The following is a 22678-nucleotide window of genomic DNA, read 5'->3' on the forward strand; positions in this document are numbered from 1 at the left end:
GAATAGACGTTTGAAATGATGCATTATAATAGTAAAAATTAATTACCTTGATGATATACAGTCAGTTCGTCGTATTGCGTTAATTTTTTTATGTTTTAAGTCCTACATATAAACGACCGAACGAATTGTTGTTTATTACACTGTTCGACAAATGACGACTTTTTTTTTGGTTCAGAGATGAGATATGACTTTTGTTATAGATCTATGCCAAGTGAACACGAATCTGGTAATAAAAAATGTTGATTGGCTCGAGATTCGGAGATTATGTGTTTTTTTAAATCGCATATATCTCCGATTTTTCTATATCTTGGTGTTGTTCGGTCGATGTCTCAAAATCTGTTAATTTCCTGTTCAAAATGAATATTGGAATCTATAGTCGGGTATTTTATCTTTCATTTGTAGTACATTTCAGCTTTCAAATCTTTCTAAGTAGTCGTCCAGCTAAAATTTTACGTATTTTCACATGGGATTTTTTACCACTATTAATATTATTTTATATTGAGTATTTTCTATTGAAACATGTTTATTAGGATAATGTTCTGGCCACACTATTTTTTTTTTTGTTTAAAAGTGACAATTGGAAATGTGCTGAATTTTAAATCGGTAAAATTGCGAGGTAAAAACTCGCTACTATTATTTACTCGTATTTACACGAATCTGAATTGAATTAATAGGGATAATATATTAAATTGTCTTTATATGAGAATTAAATAAAATTCCACTGATAAAAATCATATTTCGACTATTCTTGTGTATTAATAACAAAACAAAACAGTGAAAAGCGTATTTAAAAATTTATATTTTTCCGTGGCATATATTAAAGTTCGATGATGGATTCAACGAGGACGTACATAATGACATAATCTCAACGCAAATACGTGAATTATTTATTTAGATGAGAGCATTGTTGCATCGCGATTATATGCTATTCCGCGACCTCAAGTGTGTAATCTGAATGAAATCACAATTTTGGCATTTCATATATTATTCATGCTATGTGTGTAGACACAACAGTGTAGTTCGATTGCCTCGCTTAAATTATAGAGATTGATTTTTATCGCATCATTCTCATGGTTTGATTTTTTTTCATCATATACGAGAAAGCGATAAACAGCATTTCTAATCAGTTTTTGTACGATAACTAAAATTAAGACATCAATGAAAATATTTAAACCTGAACTTCAGTGATAAAGCATCTGTAAATTCCAATAAGTAGATGGCAGGGTAAATGATCAACATTTAAAGTTGCAAAAATGACTTCATATTCAATACTAGTGGTTTAACCCGGCTTCGCCCGGTATTTGTTATATAAACAGCTTAAACATGAAAAAACAATCTAATAGTAAACATTCATTTGATTTTTTTATTAAATTTATTTGAATCGAAAAAAAATAATATTCAACGATGTCGATATCATAGTCATAGAACTTTGATTTATTTTCGATGTTCCCAACAAACCTTACATACAAAGTCTCTTTCGAAATTACATATATATCAGATTTATTACATTGTGAACAGTTAGAAATAGGGACAATTTAAAGGCACATTTTACATAACAAATGCGGTTTTATCGTAAGCATTTCATAACATTTGTGTGAATTAAAAATATATATTATCTATCTCATTTAAAAATATAAATGTTCTTTTATTATAATGCACAAATGATTCGTTCTAAGGAGTTCTTTATTTTTGTTATTTTTATAATTGCACGGTTAAATAGAACCCATTATAAATAAGGTCTGAAAGCTATCGTTTTTATTAAATTTGAATCCACATATATACATACATACAGTGGCGGCTCGTCCATACGCACTGCGGTACTGCAGCACCCCCAAGGAAATTGAGAAAAATTTAATATTATTATATAAATAAATGTATGTATATTATATGAAAATATCAATACTATTTAAGCGTGTATTAAGCTCGCCCGCACACCGATACATCCAGTAATGATCATACATCGCGGTACTAATATCAGAAAGTGAGGCATCGTTTATGATTTTGTGCAGTACGGTTTTCGATACAATTGCTCGAGTGGGCGAAGGAGGGGCGCGGGGGCAGCTAGAAGCTTGGTCCGTACTGCACTCCCAACAGTGCTATACACATTTCTTGTTGCGTTCGTGTGCGCGCCGCGCACTCGACACGCTCCTCACTTTTCGTCATTTCTTCTGCACCTTTTGTCTTTCTTTCTACACCTCTTATACTTTCTATCTTTCTACACTTCCTTCTACACGTCACTCTTAAGTATTTAAGATGGTATAAAAATCAAGAGAAGCTGAGCCAATGTTTTCAAGAACTTAAATATTCTTCTGAAAATACTGATAAAACAATAACAGATTCTACCAATTTACTGAATACAATTTTTTATTTTAGTCGGAACTTTTTCACAAGTTAATGCCGCATGTAGAAATTATTTATAACCAAATGCAATCTAGTAATATCGATGCATTTTCAATTAAAGAAAACATAAAAAGTTTTACTAATGTCATTATACAAATACGAGAAAAAATAGAAGCCAAAAATATGTGATGCATATATTATCGCACATATTATAGAAGCCAAAAATATGTGCGATGTTATTATTAAGGATATAAAAGAAAGATATACTTTTTCTAATCAATTAAAAGCTGTGAAATTATTTAATAAAGAAAATTTTGAAAAGTACTGAAAGAAAATGCCAATGAAAGATCTACTACTAACCGTTGAATCATATCCAATGCTAGATAAAGAAAAACTTCAAACTGAATTAGAAGTGTTTTACTCAAGGAAAGAAATGCATAGTATTAACGATTTATTAATATTTTTAAAACTTATGTTTGCAATCAATTTATGCAATGTTCGGAAATAGCAAAACTTATTCAAATTCTGCTTACAACTTTAACAACCTCTGAGCCAGAACGGTGTTTTTCATCAATAAATAGAATAAAGACATACATATACGAGTATAAGAAACACAATGGTTCAGGAAAGATTGACGGCTTTGTCTATGCTGTCAATTGAAAAAAAAATGATTATGGACAGTAAAAAATTTAACGAAAAGGTGATAGATCTTTTTTCAAGGAAAAAGACAGAAAAATCAATTTTATAATGAAATAAAATACATATAATGTTTAATTTTGATAGTATTGATGTTAATAGTAAAATATAATCCAAATAAACATTTTTTTTATTTTTAATCAACCGCAGCACCCCCAGATATCTTATCCACGAGCCGCCACTGCATACATATGTATGTATGTACATATATAAAAATGAGTGTCTGTCTGTGTGTCTCGAATAGGCTCCTACGCCACTAAACCGATTACGATGGAACTTTCAGAATTTGTTGTATACATGTCCGGGAAGATTACTGTGAAAAAAATCATCCAAAAACGGGAACGGAAACGAGAAAAACAGGAATGAGTGTCATTGCAACGCAATAATGTCAAATGTGTTCGCTGCCTGCGTTTTTCCGACAAGTGGGAATGGGAATGGGAACTGGAACGGGAACGGGAACGGGAACGGGAACGGGAATGGGAACGGGAACGGGAACGGGAACGGGAACGGGAACGGGAACGGGAACTGGATCGGGAACGGGAACGGGAACGGGAACGGGAACGGGAACTGGATCGGGAACGGGAACGTGAACGGGAACGTGAATGGGGATTTCATACGTTATTGTGGCATTGCAACGCAGGCCGGGTTCAGCCGTCTTCAATGAAATCGACATATTTTCGTAAAATATAATACCTATATATAGTTTTTTTACAAGGCTATTTTTAGTTTCATTTGGATAAAGCATTACTTTAAAAATTTTCTTTTATATTTGTGTATTAAACATACTCTTTATTATAATAATAATTAATTGATTATGTTAAATTGTTAATGTTCCTATCTTCATATATTATATCGTATAAATTAAAATTAATATACGAAAATATTTTTTTTTTATATCTACATAAAAATTGAAAGTGGCAACCGTTGACATTTCGGCAAGTAACCATCAATATCCGGGCGTGTGAGCATCATCGCCATATTTGACCGACCTTCACCTTAACAGTAAGGGTCGTAACTTCTTAATCTTCTTCATTTTTCAACAGAGATTTATGCAAAATTAAAGAAAAAAAAAACGTTAGAAAGTCGACAAGTTCGCCAAGGTCCCTGGCCTATCTAGATTTGGCCAGTTCGAACAATACCAGTTGTTTGCCCATTTAAGCATTAGGTTTTAATTCGAATGATTGTGTCCGTTGAGAAATCGTATTATGATAGACGATGCACTTCGGCGAAAGTGCATTTGCAATTGGATTTCAAGTGGGCAATTCTCTTTTGAAGAATTTGAGCTCCGTTTCGGTACATTTTACGATGAAGAAACTCGATAATGGATTGTGTAGATAGATGACAATTATTGCTAAAGCTTTTAGGAGCGGCCGTTGCAATACGAATGCTGTTCAAATAATGTGACTTGTGTGAAAAATGGACGAAATTTTTACACCTATTATAATGTAAATATTGTTATCGATACAAGTACACTCATCTCTCATGATATTCTTCGTTTGAAAAGCCTAATAAATGTTTATTATATATACATATGTAAAAATGTCATCCATTATTAGAGAGCTACTGACTCGTTTTTAGCTGATGATAAATCGAACGGTGGAATTTTGTCGTGTAATATATTAAACAGTGCTAATGTTGTACTTTTAACATTTGGAAAATTAATAAATATCAATTTTTATTATTTATCTATGGAAAAAAATGTTCAGATGCACGTTTGACCTAAGAAAATGTCAAACTAATTACAATACAAACCACGTATGACCTCACTGAGCTTCACGGTTCGGAGAAATTGGGATTTCTTCAGCGAACAAATATTTTTTGTCGGGTTTTAAAAGACATCCACGTACATAATTAAAAACAATTAATACGTGGCGAGATTTTCGGTTGAATTATTAATTTATTCTAATTATTGTCGAAATTGAATATATTTTACTGAAATTACATTAGAATTAAAATCGAATTATCCGCATCGGTTTGTCGCAATTTTCGTATAAAAGGAGGTACTTATGTGATTTTCAATTAGTTTCTTTTAAGTTTTTCTGCTGCAAAGAAAGATCAAATCTTTCATCATGAAGCTTTTGGTAAGAAAAGATATTTTGTCAAAATTTTTAAGTGTTAAAGCCTCTTGTGCTTTTTAGACATATTCGAAGTACATATTTAGACAATATTCGAAGTACATATTTTTAATTAATTATTTTTTTTTAATTTTTCTTTATCTTTAAGTATATTCTCATATAATATATTTTTTTTCATCTTAACGTTTTTTTCTTTTATCTTATTATAGTTACAAATATTGTGGTTTTTATTTTCTTACTTATATAAGTCAAACCCCGTGGGTCTATCGGCTTTGCCGCTTCCCCATGTATTATATTTTTGTATAAATAAATAAAATAAATATTATTATGTGACCAACTCGTTTGCTAACTAATGAGACTTTTTTGAATGAAACAATAACCAGTAGCGTGGTCTAGTGGTGAATGTTGAATTATCTCGTACTTGATGTTACGAGTTCGATTCCCGCTAAGTCTCGCTATTGGACAGACCTTGATTTGTCAAGGTCGATCGTTTCTTATCAGAATTTGTCAATTTTTCTTATTTTCATTGAAACGATTCCTGTAAAGTTGGCGTTTCCTTCCCAATTTTCTGTTGCGAACCTTTAGTTATTGTTATATCTTAGGTTTCGCCATAATGCTCACCATATATGTCTCTGTGGTTGTTTATCGAATATAAAATTCGTAGTGTTACATGAAAGTTATTTATCGTTATTTATCGTATTAATACGATATTTGTAATATCTGACGATAGATGTCAGATATTGTTTAGATTTACATGTATCTATGTAATAATTATGTGGACCAGGAAGGCGCATTTGGGGTTTACCTGTTAAGCCTTCCTGGTATATTTGTATATATATATATATATATATATATATATATATATATATATATATATATATATATTTATATATATATATATATATATATATATATATATATATATATATATATATATATATATATATATATATATATATATATATATATATATATATATATATATATATATATATATATATATATATGTAAAATAAATAAATAAAATTGATCGAGTGATCTTAGTTGTATTCGTATCTTGTTTCAAAAACTCATAAAAATGGATCGAACATTATAATTTAAATACTCTACTTATATTTTAACAACGAGCTGTACGATTTTTTATGCAATGATGAACTTTAAATAATTTTTCTGTCAATATAGTCTTAATGTTGTATTTAAAAAAAAAGTTTTAGTTTGATCAAATATATAAATTCGATAAATAAAGTGGAGAGATTTGTCTCTCGTAGCATAAAAAATCGTTGTGCAGTTTTAATATGTAAAGCTTGAAAGTTTGATCATTGTTATTTCATTTAATTTCAGACCTTTCTACTTGTCATTTCCACTGCAATCGTCTTAGTATCATCAAAGCCTGCACCGCCTGCACCTCCTCCACCACAAATCGTAAAATCATCCTTCGATTTGGATCCTTCAGGATCGTATAACTTTGGGTAATCTATCTCGTTGAATTGTCTTCTGAAAAAAATCAAAAAATTATATATTCTCAATATTTTTACTATATGAATTAATATATCTATGTAAATTGTAGATTTGAGACTGAAAATGGTATAGTAAAGGATGAAGTTGGAAGTGTAAAAGCTATCAAGAATGAAAAAGGAATGGACGAGCCTGCAGTTGTAGTAAAGGGATCTTATTCATACTACGATCCAGACGGCAACCAAATAGTCCTTACTTACATTGCTGACGAAAATGGTTTCCAGCCTCAAGGTGCTCACCTACCGACTCTTTAATCTGCTAATTTATTTTTAGCTTCTATATGATTGTGTATTTAATCCAGTACTCTTAAAATATATGGTGAAATTATTCTTCTTTGCATTTCATTAACTAAACCTTTCCACTATTTCAAAAATATCCTACATAATAAAACTGATATCAACAATATTTAAGAATGATTAATTTTTGACAAGTGCATTGATATGTACATACATATATCGCATCCTTCATACGTCCATAATTCGGTTAAATTGAGTTATTAACAGAGCTGTGGTGTCGGAGTCGTAAAAAATCAACCGACTCCTTTTTTCTCTATTTATGTACGTAGTAAGTTACTACGAGTTCGAATATTAGGGATCCCAAATATTCGAATATCGAATAGTAGCTTTAAATTATTTATTTGTAGGATGTTATTAAAATTTTAAGAGAATCATTATCCGGAACATCAAATAGAACTAAATGTGCTGTAGATTGAAAATAAAAAAGTTCGTATAAAAAGTATTCGAATATTCGGATTTGGGATCCCTAGTAGTAATAATAGATGAAGTTTTGTGATCATGCAAAATTTTGAAGTCGAGATTTTGACTGATTCGAACTCAGAATCGATCACTGATCACGTTTTCATGATTTAGAAAAAAATTGTATTTGTCCTGTTCTTGTTAGTAATTGAAATTTTTATCAATACGACGCAATTTTTGACTGGAAATAGTACCTCCCTTATAGGTGTGTTTTTTAAACCGCTAACCGAATCAGGCTGAATTTTTTTTACATGTAATTGAAATTATAAATTTTATACCTTAATATTTTTTGAATATATTTATACCTGAACCGGAACTAGTACTTTTACTCTAGAGAATCGAGGTTTTTTATGTTTTTCTCAGAAATATTTTGTTTATTGAACTGAAATTTCATATCTAGAAATATAAGCTTAATACCTGGCTATGTATAAAATTTGGTAAGCATTCGTCAACACTGGCAGTCTACTCTTGTTCGATTTTTCTTCCACTATTTTATTCAACCCCTTAAACATGTGTGCTCTTCACGAAAAAAATCAAGTATAATTATTGTATCAATGTGATGAAAATAAAAAATCACTAAATTTAATTAACCGGAAGTGGGATTTTTCCTCTTAAAAAAGTCAAAAATGTTGTGACCAAGATTCTTTCCACACCCCTGAAGGTATGAATCTGAATATTTATATTTGTATTATTTATGTACTAACTTGGAGCTGATTAGGTTTTGGTCAGAATTCATAAACTGAAAGTAGTTTTTTTTTATAACAATATCTAATTGTTTTATTTTTTATATTTTAAATTATTTATATTTTCTTGATATTTAATGTGCATAATAATTATAATGATTGTAAATAATAAAATTTTTTCGAACAAAATCCAATAATCGGAAGTAGAACTTTTGTCTTGTGTAAGTTTCCCTACATTTGCGCTCAATTTGTATCGAAAATACTCTCATAACCGGTATGTGTGAACGTGCATGTATGTTTAATAATCGAATTTTGTTTGGTGGCCTTATATTCCTCAAATACATAGATAAAGTCATGTTTTTTTTACATCCGAATTTTTTATGCTATTTAATAACTTAATATGCTGTAACCCATGCGATGACATTTCATCGGGCGCGACACTAGTTATTAAATAATAATAGATAATTAGCATGGTTTCATTGAATTTTATTAAAATGACTTGCATGAGGAGTCATTAGCATCCTTAGATATTTCTAGAAATTCAAAGTTCATTCTATGTATGTGTAAAGATGCATGTAACTTGTTACTTCATTGCAAAATGCAAGCTTCCACTAGAGGCTATGCGCGTACATATGTTAGTGTCAAATTATTTAAATATTAATAAGCACAATAACCATACTAACACACTTGTGAAGAGTCTCGGTGATTACAACAAAATGTCTATACCCTTCAGGTATAACACACAGATTACCTAAACACGATCTGCTTTAGGTCATCGACTTTGGAGAGTCTCTAATTAATATTATGTATTAGATGTATTATGAGCATTTATAAGAATTGTAAATAAGTTTTTGAGCTCTTTTTCCTATTACGCTGTACATATTGACATTGGAATAATATAATACTATGATTATTAACAAAATTAATTTAAAATTGTAAAATAGAATGTGATCAGTAGATCAGTAGCTATTATAATAGATATTTATTTATTTATTTTATTTATTTATTTAATAGTTTTGGACCATTGTGGCATTACAGGAAGAACCTAATGCGCCACAATGGCCTACATTTGAAAAATATATAAAAACAAGTAAACTGTAAATAAAAGAAAAAAGCAAAAGCAGAAAAACATGGTAAAATAAAATAATAAAAAAAAAGTAACAAAAGGAAAATAATACATCATTCAGGGAGAAAAAAAAATAACAAAAGTGTAAAAATTAAAAATAAAATCCATAAATCCCATTCTTTGTTTACACTGAACAAAATTAAAATAGTATATAAAAATATACAAAGGAGAAAGAAAAAGTAAAATAAAATAAAACAAAATATAAATAAAAATAAAATCACAGCGAGGCCCAAATGGAAGAGAGTAGATTAAGATTCCACTCATTCATCACATTCAAATTAAGAAAGTAATGATGAGCGCAGGTTACCAGATAAATATGTTAAAATAATATCCGATAATCTACGCTCCCCAAGGTGGAAAATATCACATTCAGGGACAGCAGCAACGATTTCATTGAGAAGTCGAATAGCTCTTGGAATAGGAGCCATTCGAAAAAGAACTGTGCGAGCAGCAGGTACAACCATCAAATGATGATGTCTACCACGTACATAATTATTAGGGACATAAAGTCCCAACTATTCCAGCAACAACGGGCATGACGTATTACCACGCAATAGCTGGAGAACAAGATGTATTGTGAACATAATTTAGTATTAATAAAAAGCATTTAAATATTATTGTACGGTGAGACGTATTAATTTATTTCAATTTCAATGATATATTGTTAATATATGATTATTCGGTAATATATTTTTTAATTGAATTCAAACCGGAAAGGGCTTTTGTATATTAGCGTAATGACCTACTAAGCACTCTTGTGTATAGGTACATATTCCACAGATCTCTCGAGATAATGGATCGCATCTCTTTATGAATGGACGTCGATTTCACCGTTGTTGGTTTTAAATCAATGTGCGACAACGACCTTTCGACTATTTAGTTGCATAAGACCTCTGTAAATATCGCCCCAGGGCAATGCGGTTCGTTATAAATCACATTTCTCCGTTTCTCTTCGGTTAAGGCTAAAACGGAGATAATTAACCAAATTGTAGGTCAAGTTCACAGCACAATGAAAATTGCTCGAGTGAAATTCGGCATATGTAATTCCGAAGAGGTCTGACGCAATCGATGCCATTTCCTCAAATGAAAAACTAAATTCAAACACATAAACCTTGATATATGTGTAATATAAACATATAGTATCGAATAAGAAGAATACCTTCTTGACATTTATCACTCGATGCTACTCTGATGTTAATTTCAATTTACTTTAATAACTCTAAGATTTACATAGTCACCGTAGGCAAGGAAAACACTACCTAGTAATAATTATTGAATAATAATAACAAAAAACAATATGTCAACGATAGGCAACTCGACAGTCGAGTATGTAAATGACACACGATATAATTTATTATAAAAATCTTTGTATAGATATGTTACGTGTTTCGCAATGGTTTGACATCAAAACAAAGCCGGTAAATTATCTAACTTTACGAATGGAGCTTTTATGAATATGAAAAGCTCACATTTTGCCTTGTGTCGGTATGTTTTGTATTTTCAAATACAATATATATATATGGAAAAAATCAATATATATGTTTCTGTAAAATCAATATATATTACAATTAATGGAGATTATTTTTAAATTTCAAAGTACGATAAACTTTTACTTTATCTATATATGTATGTACGTAGATAACATTTAAACAATTTCGATTTTAAACAATTTCCTGTGCCTCCAACCAATCGATGTATCTCAATGAAAATTTTGAAACACTGTTTTTTTTACTATTTAAAAAAAAATTACGCTCAATATTCACCTATTGGAGTTTATTACGCTCAATATTCAATATTCACCTATTGGGTCGATTATGATAAGTTCTGACTGATTACACTGTTCGACAAATGACGACTTTTTTTTTGGTTTAGAGACGAGATATGACTTTTCTATTAAAAATGACTTCAATTTAAACTTGACAATTTAATATATTATCCCTATTAATTAAATTCAAATTCGTGTAAATACTAGTATGAGCTTTTAGCTCGCAGTTTTACCGATTTAAAATTCGGCACACTTCCATTAACACTTTTAAACGAAAACAAAAAAATAGTGTGGCCAGAAAACTATCCCAATAAATATGTTTCAATAGTAAATACTCAATATAAAATAGTATTAACAGTGGGCAAAAATCCCAAGTGAAAATACGTACTTTTGACTTTTGATTTGAACTGGACGACTACTTAAAGAGATTTGAAAGCTGAAAAGTATTACAAATGAAAGATAAAATAACCGACTAAAGACTCCAATATTCATTTTGAACAAGAAATTAACAGATTTTGAGACATCGACCGAACAACACGAAGATATAGAAAAATCGCACGATTTAAAAAAACATATATGTATATCTCCGAATCTCGAGCCAACCAACATTTTTTATCACCAGATTCGTGTTTACTGGCCATATATCTATAAGAAAAGTTATATCTCGTCTCTGAACCATTTTTCGTGTCGAACAGTGTTATCGATAATTCGTAGTTACTGTTTAGCTTGAAAGCACCTATACAAAGCACGCCGCACATGCATTGGGTCTTTGTATGGGGAAGCTTTCTTTTTTAAGAACACCGTCATTTTTTTTAACTTATTACTTAAGTATTTTGAAAATAAAAGTCTCCGAGAGCTTCCTTGAGTATATACCTTTAATCTGAAAACAAAAATTTCGAATTCAATGAAATATAAGGAGGCTAAAATGACCGGTTTTGACGTAAAACATAACAAATCGAATATTCACGTATTTCACTCCGGCCTAATGTACATATATTTGAATAGTAAACTGCATGCTGTTTATATAATAGTGTTATTTTGACAAATATTCAATTTTCAAGTAGTTGATGACTGGTAATATAACATAGTCAACACACCAATCGATGCTGCTGATCAAATAAATGTAGACTTTTAATTATTCTGCATTTTTTGTAGATAAAGTGTACGGAAATATAATAAAATTGGACCTTCAATATAAATGTTTTATAACCTGCATGTAACAATTCGCTTCAGTATTTAAACAAGAAAAATATAAAAAAAGTGTGCAAAAGTAGAAGTTTATACGCGTGTGGGATTTAATAATTTAAATGGATTAAATATTCATCGCGTTTTTTTTTGCCTACAAAAAACTGTTGAAGATGAATCTATAATATAAAACCATAAACGATTTTGATATTGTGAAGATAACTCGTTCGAATTTTTAAGCGGAAAACACGGTTTGTTCAATGCAAATTTTTCGAACGTCCATTGTAAGTTTTTACGAATGAATTACGAACTATACAGTGAACAATAATTATTTTTACCATGTGCAAAATGTCATGTAAATGGCGAACGAGGTCAAAGGATCTCCGTTTGCATATAATGGAAACGGTATTCATGAAATTTCAAGTAATTATTTCATGACATTGTATTAGATTGTACGGCAAATTATTTATTGCCTCGATGTTCTATTGAAGGTATTGAAGGCCACTATGAAAGTGAAAGACCTTTGATACGATTTTAAATTAAGATGACATCTCGTGTGTTCCTCGTAATAGGATTATTATACAATAATTGATCAAGGTCGCTCGAGAACATGCCATGCTGATTATATGATGTTAAAAAAGGTGAAATTTTCATTGCGGTTAACTTTATTCGAATGGATTCTCAAATGACATCATTTACGAAGACGACCCGTCAAAAATAAGAATGTGATCTTTGAGGTCAAATATGACCTAACAGTTTCTCATCAGCAGTGTATTCTTTGCCATTATTAAACCATTACAAATCCAATAAATAAATTCGCACCAGTATTGACGATCATTGCTGAAAATAAGACTATGTAGTTTTTATAAGCAAATTCGCAAAAACGAGGATTCAACTTGAAGCAATTCGAATTCAATTACACACTCCATATATAGGTATATGTTTTTAACGAGATTACCTGCACAAGTAAAAATAATGTAATGACTTTTAAAGGTCAGGTATTTAAGGAAGGCATCTCGAAATGTTACCTTCGATTTTGTGGTACGCTTTTAAAAATGTGTATACTTATTAATTAAACTGCCAACTTCGAAACAATTAGATGGCATTATGCGTGTATTATTAACGTGCATATCCTCAATGACAACGTAAACACAATTCATCATCATCGAATTGCATTATTGGTTTGTATTGAACAAATAATCGACGTATGATTCAAAAGTACGTACATAATTGTGTTTTATTTTTTTTCTTTTGGGAAAATTCATATGGAAGTTTTCAAATTAAAGCATAATTTATTCGCGTACTGGAACGTAATTGTGTGTTACAGACCTTATTGCCTTACAAGGGACATAAACATGAAGCTTATTAATGCTATAAACTATAAGAATTTATCACCAATGAAGAAATACAATATAATTTAAACGTTGCAAAAAAAGGCAATTTGTTGTGTGTGAATACAATTTTTCATCAATATACGTATGTATGTATGTACGAAGAAAAGCTCTACGTTTGTGTGTGTATTTCTATAAATATAATAATATTTTTTTTATACTAATTGAAGTGCTAAAATACACTTAAAACGGATAAAAAAGTATCGACCTTCACGAGGAAAATGAGGAAAAATCATTCTATACAAATGTAGTCAAATTAAACTATTATATCTCATATTATTCGATGAGTAATTTTAATATAAAAAATATATTCATATATTTTACCATGATAGGTCGCCTCAAATCGACATGGTCAAACGTGTACGGATGTATGCACATTTACAAATCTAAATATAAATTGAAAACCATAATCGGACAATGGTAATAATATTGCGAGCCATCTTATGAGGAACAGTTTCGACAATTAATTTAGATAAATTAAAAAAATCTTAAAAGAAAAAAAGATTGACTTGGATGCCGCAATTATTCAAATCTAACCAGCAGTACTACAATAGTAGAAATTATTTTTTGTCTATCAGCGTTAGTTGAAAACATTTCAATGTTAAAATCGTAATAAATTCTAGATATTATCTCTTGTGCAGTAGTAAAACTTGCATCGTTTAAAATAACAAGAATGCCGTTTTGTAATTGTAATAATTAGTCAGCCTGATGACTTGCGGTCTGATCACAGTATGGTAAATCCGTTATAAATAAAACTGTATATAAATAAATTCAATGAAGAGTCAATCTAATAACGAGAAGCATAGATCAGTGGTTAGCGTTTAATGCTTTCAACTGCGTGGTTACGGGTTCAATCCCTGGCCTGGTGCTGCTAGCCAGACTTAAGATATGTGCCTCCAGATCGATCGCTTCCTATCAGAGTTTGCCAATTTATCCGATTTCATTGAAACTGTTGGCAACCTCATGTATATGTGTATGAATTTTTTTTAAATTATAAATATATTTCTTATAAACTATATAAGTACATATATATTTTCATATTCATGTGTATTAAAATAAAAAAGCGTTATATGAATATACATATATGAATACCGGAAATAAAAAGGACCTAGATATGTATATATGTAAGTGCCAAAAAATACAAAATTGGTTGAAAAAATAAAATTTTATTAATTAAATTTTATAAAGAATTATTCCAGCATCCACAAACTTAATATTTGATACTCATTGAAAAATGGACATACAATATTTGAGCACCAAGTCATCGGGTACTAAGACACTAAACCCCTGGACACATACCCCCCGGACTTATACCTCCGGTCAAAAACCCCTTGGCCACTAACCCCCCATGCAAATAACCCCCCACCAAGGATAAAAATATTTAAAAAAAATTTACAGTATCTTTAATAAAAAGTCAGTATCAATATCAATACTAATTTATTTCAGTCATAATACATACATGTATCGGATTCTTTATAAATAATCAATAATAAAAAATCAGTCAGATAAAAATACAAATCAAGAAGTACAGATAATAATAATAAATACATATATCGCATTCTTTATAAATAATGAAAGTTTTTTATATTGAAATTTATTCTATTTAAAACAATAAATTGAAATCAAATATTGTATATAAATTGAAACTAAATATTGTATATAAATTGAAATTAAATATTGTATATAAATTGAAATTAAATATGCTCTACCACACTTATGTAATTTATTCTTATTTATTACTATTTTTAAATATTTTTTATCCACGGCGGGGGCTATTTGCATGGGGGGTTTTTGCACGGGGGGTTATTGACCAGGGGGTTTTCAACCGGGGGGTATTTGTCCGGGGGGTACATGTCTGGATATCAAGCCATCGATATACACTATTAAAATACGATTTTGGGAACTTGGACCATATTTACCAACGATATTAAAAGTATATTTGTATTGCTCATACAATTGTTGTACAATGCATCTCAAAAAATCTTAAAAATGACACTTTGATCATTTTTTATTTCCGGTAAATAAATAAATATAAATCTTTGTTGAACAGCAGAAAAATGTTACAAATGAAATGAGACTGAATGTAATTTGATTTTAAATAGTTTGAAAAAATATGTCTGTTCCATTTTGTTTACGTTATAAGTATAGAGAAACCTGCCTTATTGAAAAAACACAATTCAAAAATTCAAATCACATTCATCCTAACAACATAAATTTATTTGCATATTATATGATGTGACATTTGAAGTGTAATTTATCGGGCTTTGCGTGAAAAAATTAAAAAGAATATCCGAAAATATATGTATTTTTTTTTCGCGACTTACTGTATTGGTCGGTTGCGGAGCGGCCGATACTTATGAACTCTTAATTTCGTATAAATGTCAAAGTAAGTGCTAGAAACGAAAAAAAAATACGTCTACGTATACCTGGGATGAGGAGTCGAAGAAGAGGAGGCGTGATACTTGTTTTAGGCGATTTTAGATTCGTATAAAAGAGGATCTCGCCAAGATTATGGCATCAGTGCTCAATACGCTTCTGTCACACAGAACCGACCGACCCAAACTCATCATGAAAGTAGTAAGTTTTGAGAAAATCAATAACTGGAATCCTTCAGTGATTGTGACCCAACACAGGATCTAAAGTGCAAGTGACAAGTGACAATTAATACGATCGACTATTGTTTCAGGTATTCGTCTTCCTCGTAGCCTTGGCTTTGGCTTATGCCGCCCCTGCCGAAAGAGACCTGGCTCCAGTCTTCAAAATCCTCAAGTCCACCTTCGACCAAGAACCAGCAGGACCCTACCAATTCGGGTAAGGACCCTACCAACCCTCACCCCTAACAATCGAATCGATTCGTGCTAACCTAACCGTTTTTCGATCTGCAGATTCCAAACCGAGAACGAAATCATCCGCGATGAGGTCGGAGAATTGAAGAGGATCAAGAACGAAGAAGGCAAAGAAGAGGATGTCATCGTCGTCAGAGGATCATACTCCTACAAAGACCCCGAAGGCAACCCAATCACCGTCACTTTCTACGCTGATGAGACCGGTTTCCACGCCGAGGGTGCTCACATCCCCCAAGCTCCTTAAGTCGACCGTTTACCACCCCGCACAAATAACACCTTGATCTGCGAATTCCTATCGACTGATGCTTGTTGAGATTGATACGATACTCTTTTTATAATTTTTATTTTTGTTTGTTTTAATTTATGGATATCCAAATAATGTCCGTCAACCGTCGAAAGACTGCACTTTTCCTATATTTTAGTAGGAGACGGCAACTTTTGAGGTCGTCACGACGAAGACACTGCCATTGTACTATTTAATTTAAAATGAAAAAACTAAGCGACTTTGTAAGCTTCGATCAATTTCAGCTGACAAAGGACGCATTTAAAAATATATATATATTTAATAAATAAATAAAATTTGTTAATAAAACTTTTAGTTTTTTATTATTATTATATGAAGTACACACACCTTATGAGAATGAGCACTAAATTTACATACATAATATTGCACAATATCTACATAACACCCTTTGCTTTATGTGTAATTGATGGCACATAATGCATTTTTAAATTGGGCACTAGTCGTGATACAAACTTCTCTTTTTATTACACACACAATATATTGTATTATTTTTTAAATTTATACTACAAAACAAAGCGATTAAGATTTAAAATAATATTTATAGCATCAAATTAGATTTTTGTGTAAAATACTACATTCAATATACACATTGTTAACTAATGTGAGGAAGTAAATAGTCTATACACTTACAAATATAAAGGTTTATTTTTATTGGTCGATTGTAAGCAGTTGATTCAATCAAATGATGTAGCAATAAAATAGTCTGCTTTTTTATATGGGAAAAGAATAAAATACGTAGCCGGAAATATGATGTTTATTTTAAAGATTCCTCGTACTTGAATATAAAGGTTCAAGTCTATATATAAAGTGCTTGATTTAAATGATGAAACATTGAAATGTCTGTTGTGTGGAAATGTTATACGGGAAAAGTGTAAAAAATGTGTCCGGAAATATGATATTTGGCATCTTGGGAAACTCTCCCATGATATTCAGGACGGCCACGTTATGAGCGTGGAATTTAGTGGTGTAATTGTATGAACAGTACGAATGGGTCTCTTCGTTAATGTCACAACTGTATGGCGAAGAAGAGTCTTCGGGTCTACGATGACCCACTCTACAATAGTAGTAGTAGTAGTAGTTTGACGCAACCTTCTAGGACGACCACTTTTTAGACGAACACACATTTATAGGCACCGACGATGGCATTCAATTTATAATCCTAAGCTATTTCACACTCAACAGCAGTTTTATTTGTGTTTTTTTTTCGACTTTACCTCTGACCTCTGGTGAGCAAAACCAGTACAGATGTTAAAGGTAACTATGCAAATTCAGGTGGATCTTTGGAGGAAACGCTCCAAAATCTATTACTGATTATTTATGATGATATAAAAACGGCGTGAGTACCAAGTTGGAACTTGAAGTAATAAAATAAGAATAAACGTGAGTATCATATATAGTCCTTCAGATATAAATATAATATAAGCATGTTTTTTTTTGTACAAAGTCAATATTGATTCGTAGTCCATATGCACATATGTCTTAAATTAATATATTTGATGTTATATTATGTATAAATGAATTATTATGACATTGTACATATAATTGAGCTTCATTTCCATTAGTATATGTATATCTTACATAAACAGGTATAATGAACTGCTAATAATGAAATTTAAATATATTATTCCTCCTACTAGATTATACAAATGTATAAGTATAATAAATACACGTTGACTTTTATTCTCATGTTTCGTATTTTTCTCTAAAACCTTTGATGTATCTAATTAAAAATTTAGGTAAAGATTAAGTAACAAAATAAATAAAGTGAAAATTTGCTAAAAAAATTTCCGAAATGTTTATTTATTATACATATGTATGTACATTCATATATTATTATTATTAAATTAAATTTATTATATTTAATCACTCGTTTGTATTATCTATATATTATTTATATGGACGATGGGGATGGCACTATTCTGCTTATCGTGTGAAATAAAAAAAAACTATATTTATAAAAAAATATTGCAGTATATTTTTTCTTGACGCCTGAAGTTTTTCTCCGTAAGTTATTGACAATTTAATGCACAGATTAATTGATTAAATACATTTTGAAAAGATCCACCCACTGAATGAGCATTTTTAAAATTATTTATCTTTTAAAAGTGACAGATCGCCTACAAAATTTAATAATAAAAATATTATACTTAAGAAAAATAATGACCAGAGTTGGTAAGCGAAAGTGCTAGTTTTTTCTTTATATATCTTCTAAATGTCTACAATTGAGTACTATTTATAAGAAAAATTCAATTCTCCTTAAGTGATATAAATCAGGTAAAATGGCGAAAATGTATTTTTCAAAGTTATTAATTTGTAAATAAAATATTTGAGTCATTAAACTTTACATTGACATAATTAAGAAAACATTTCAATCTGATTGAATATTATAAAAAAAGATATGCATGTTTTAATAAAAAATAAAGAAAGTTTTATTGAAAAAGTATTTTATTTATTGGATTACCAGGTAAAATATTAATATTCAAGTTAATTAGTATGCAAATCTTACAATAAAATCAAGGCTTATTAAATAATAAAAAAATTGGTTCAAAACAGACCACTTATTCATTCAATAAATATTTTTAGTGCTCAGTTTGAATGTATTTGAAATAGTTTGATGTAACAAATTTGCATATGAAATAATCTGAATATTTACTTTTCGTATCGAATTCATAAGATAAGATCAGTCCAAAAACGATAAGATCAAGGTGTAATTGACTATAAAAATACACATGTAATTCTGTAAAAAAAAGTAGTATTTTATTTCAATCAGAATGTTATCTAATTAAATTTATGCAGAATTATTGTAAGTTAAACCGATAAATCTAAACTAAAAAAATGCATACTTAAAATTGTTACGTACACACAATGCATAGTAAATTTTCTATTTTTCTTAATGGATTTGCATATGTTTGGTAAGCCCTTTGAATACTCGATAGCTTTTAAAGTATTTATGTAATTTATCATTGATGCTTCGCGAACATACATAATGTTTTTCCGGTTGTTAAGTTGTGAAATCGCATAAACAGATATGTAGATAGTAGTATTACCGAACAGTAGGAAAAGATATAAAAATTGTATCATTAAATTGTTTAGTATTTGAGATTGATATTTCCGTTGATTTGATCGATTTGACCGTTAAGAGATACCATAATAAATTACAGGCTTAGATCGTAATTGATTTTACGCTTCTAAAAGTAGATATTTTACCTGTCAATATAATAAATAAGATTCTCATTAAAACCTGTAAAAAGAAGATGATATGCATTTCAATGACATTGGATTACAAGAAGGTCATCATATCGTATTTTTTAGAATCAAAGCAATCATTATCAACTTGAATTGGAATAAAAAATATAAGATTTGAATGTTCTTACCGTTTTTTTTACATTTTTTTTGATGAGCGTTAGGAGCATCCTTTTACACTGTTTACAATCAAACTTTGAGGTCAAAAAAAGTAAAAACAGTTATGAAACACAAGGTTAACAGTCAAATGCTTAAAAAATATTTGAATTATTACAATTTAATACACATATATTATAAATGAAAAAATGATTTGGAATTTTGCTTCGAAAAACAAACTAAATGCAGTCACATAAATTTAGAACAAAATGGTTGGTTTTTAATGGATTTATGTTACAAAAATAAAATACGCAAAAAATAAGGATTATCGTAGACTGAGAAGTATCACACGCAGTGGACCACTGACTTATAAATAAAAATATTCTATTCGCGTTCCATTAAAACGTTATAAAATTAAATCGCACGGAGTTTAGTAAAGTGTAAAATTTAAATTCTGGTTTTTATTAGGCCGTTTTTGTCCACATGCGAATAATTAATATACGTATAATAAAAAAAAACAAAAAGAAAAAATGCTATCTCTATTCAAATTTGAAAGATCGCACGGGTTCAAGTATGTTTGAAAAGCAGTATAATAGCTATTGCATAAGCGCGTGTGCGTCGATGACAATTTATTCAGCAATATTGCCAAAAAGTATATAAATGATGATGTCTCACTCAGAAGATAATCAGTGTCTGTTTTGATCTTCTCATCTACGTTTCAGTAGCGAAGAAGTAACCAACCATGAAAGTCGTAAGTGCTCCGTCTCTTGCCTCTCTCTATCGTTGCCCCACACACTTGTGCATTTTATGTATATTTTCGATACAAAAGTGAATCGTTGAAAATTAAATTCAAAAATTACAACCCCTATTTGTATATATTTTAAAATAAAAGTGAAAAAAAAACCCAGTGAAAACATCTGAAATTGAGTGCAACTTAAATTTATCCAATCTTTTTTATAATTTATTTAAATTGAAACTAAGCAAACACTATTAATGTTTACGAGCGTCGCATTTTAAATATAGTATTTAATCATGCTTAACGCATTAAGAACGTTACACTGAATGAAGCTTTGCATTTATTATTAATTAATCCTTTCGCTGAAGTTCTTCTCTTTGATTTTTATACAAATATAATGAATGAAGCTTTGAATTTATTATTAATCCTTTCGCTGAAGTTCTTCTCTTTGATTTGTATACAAATATACTGCATGAAGCTTTGAATTTATTATTAATTAATCCTTTCGCTGAAGTTTTTCTCTTTGATTTTTATACAAATATACTGAATGAAGCTTTGAATATATCTACTACATATACAAACCGTTCTCTGAAACTATTCCAATTGATATTTATTTTAAACTGATGATTTTAAACTGTTCAATTTTAAGGTTTTCGTATTCTTGATCGCCGTGGCTTTGGCCTATGCTGGACCAGCCATCGATGCTAAATCAGCTCAAATCGTCAAGTCCAACTTTGACCAACAACCCGAAGGACCCTACCAATTCAAGTAAATATACATACACATCTATGAAACGAATCGGTGTTCATTTAGTGTGAAGGTATTGATTTTATTGTTGCATTTCAGCTTCGAAACCGACAATGCCATCGCTCGTGATGAAGTCGGAGAGTTGAAGAGCGTCAAGAACGAAGAAGGAAAGGACGAAAACGTCATCGTCATGAGAGGATCATTCTCCTACGTAGATCCCGAAGGCAAGACCATCCAAGTCACATACTATGCTGATGAGACCGGCTACCACGCGGAAGGCGAACACATCCCAAAAGCTCCTTAAACTGATCTACTCTTAAACATCTCAACCACCTCTCTCTACAACAACTTAGTACTATACCAGACTTCGGACTTCGAAATCGGATCCTGACGCATAATATTAACTTCTTTGTGTGTCGGTTGTATATAACCAATCTTAATATCTCGATCGTGCCATTATTGTATTTATTTTTATTGACGGTGTGCGATTTGCGAACTGTAAAGCGCGAACGGCCCACCGTCAATACAACTACAATATGATATGTATGTTTTTTGTTTTTATATATGTATATATATAATGTATTTAAAGTGTTATTCGTACAAGAAAAATGTATTTTTTTTAATGCATTTTGTACTGAAGTGTTTTTTCTTTACAAATATTTGAATAGAAAACAATAAAAAAAAGTTGCATTTAAAACTCTCTTTCTTTCATTTTTTATTATATTTATGTATTTTACTATATCAATGGAAAATAATAAACATGGTTTTTCGATATATAATTGATAACCACTTTACACAAACGAACACACAATATCGTACTTTAAAATGAGTACAATATAAATTTGGCAACAGTCAAAATAATGCCATTGAATATTATATACATACATAAATGACTACAATTCTGATTCAAACAACCTGTACAAACACACAATAGAAAGGGCTGTAACTTATTTCGACTAATAATTTTGACTCCAACTACATACATTCGATTGGCTGCACGATGCTTTGATTAAATTTAGAAATTTACCATAAAATATTTATAGAAATATTGTTTTATAGAATCTATTCCAAAAGTATTCAAAATTTAGCCTTGAGCACTATATAATATCATATATAATTCCTATTATTCTTGCTCATACTAAAACTTTCATGATTTAAACAAATCAAGTACCTGG

The 22678-nt window shown here is 30.1% G+C and overlaps 3 protein-coding genes across 3 annotated transcripts; all 3 read left to right on the plus strand.

Moving 5' to 3' along the window:
* Positions 1–5053: 5053 nt before the first annotated feature.
* On the plus strand, positions 5054–7943 carry LOC143913995 (larval cuticle protein LCP-17-like). The gene is made up of 3 exons (XM_077434069.1): positions 5054–5117; positions 6453–6580; positions 6679–7943. The coding sequence occupies exons 1-3, from the start codon at positions 5106–5108 to the stop codon at positions 6878–6880; spliced, it is 342 nt and encodes a 113-aa protein (XP_077290195.1). The 5' UTR covers positions 5054–5105; the 3' UTR covers positions 6881–7943.
* An 8099-nt stretch (positions 7944–16042) lies between these two features.
* On the plus strand, positions 16043–16621 carry LOC143916472 (larval cuticle protein 1-like). The gene is made up of 3 exons (XM_077437600.1): positions 16043–16108; positions 16218–16342; positions 16417–16621. Exons 1-3 carry the CDS (start codon positions 16043–16045, stop codon positions 16619–16621), a joined length of 396 nt encoding a protein of 131 aa, XP_077293726.1.
* Positions 16622–20640: 4019 nt separating this feature from the next.
* Positions 20641–22275, plus strand: LOC143916514 (larval cuticle protein 1-like). Its single transcript, XM_077437687.1, has 3 exons — positions 20641–20771; positions 21406–21524; positions 21603–22275. The coding sequence occupies exons 1-3, from the start codon at positions 20763–20765 to the stop codon at positions 21805–21807; spliced, it is 333 nt and encodes a 110-aa protein (XP_077293813.1). The 5' UTR covers positions 20641–20762; the 3' UTR covers positions 21808–22275.
* Positions 22276–22678: the final 403 nt, after the last annotated feature.

Source organism: Arctopsyche grandis, chromosome 1 (assembly GCF_051622035.1).
Source record: "Arctopsyche grandis isolate Sample6627 chromosome 1, ASM5162203v2, whole genome shotgun sequence".
Classification (NCBI taxonomy): domain Eukaryota; kingdom Metazoa; phylum Arthropoda; class Insecta; order Trichoptera; family Hydropsychidae; genus Arctopsyche; species Arctopsyche grandis.

Excerpts from the sequence above, each read along its gene's own strand:
- LOC143913995 (XM_077434069.1), top strand. Across the intron at positions 6,581-6,678 it reads TCAGGATCGTATAACTTTGG|ATTTGAGACTGAAAATGGTA; the intron begins GTAATCTATCTC and ends TGTAAATTGTAG.
- LOC143916472 (XM_077437600.1), top strand. The coding sequence starts at position 16,043 with ATGGCATCAGTGCTCAATACGCTTCTGTCACACAGAACCGACCGACCC. Across the intron at positions 16,109-16,217 it reads CCAAACTCATCATGAAAGTA|GTATTCGTCTTCCTCGTAGC; the intron begins GTAAGTTTTGAG and ends CTATTGTTTCAG. Across the intron at positions 16,343-16,416 it reads GCAGGACCCTACCAATTCGG|ATTCCAAACCGAGAACGAAA; the intron begins GTAAGGACCCTA and ends TTCGATCTGCAG.
- LOC143916514 (XM_077437687.1), top strand. Across the intron at positions 21,525-21,602 it reads GAAGGACCCTACCAATTCAA|CTTCGAAACCGACAATGCCA; the intron begins GTAAATATACAT and ends GTTGCATTTCAG.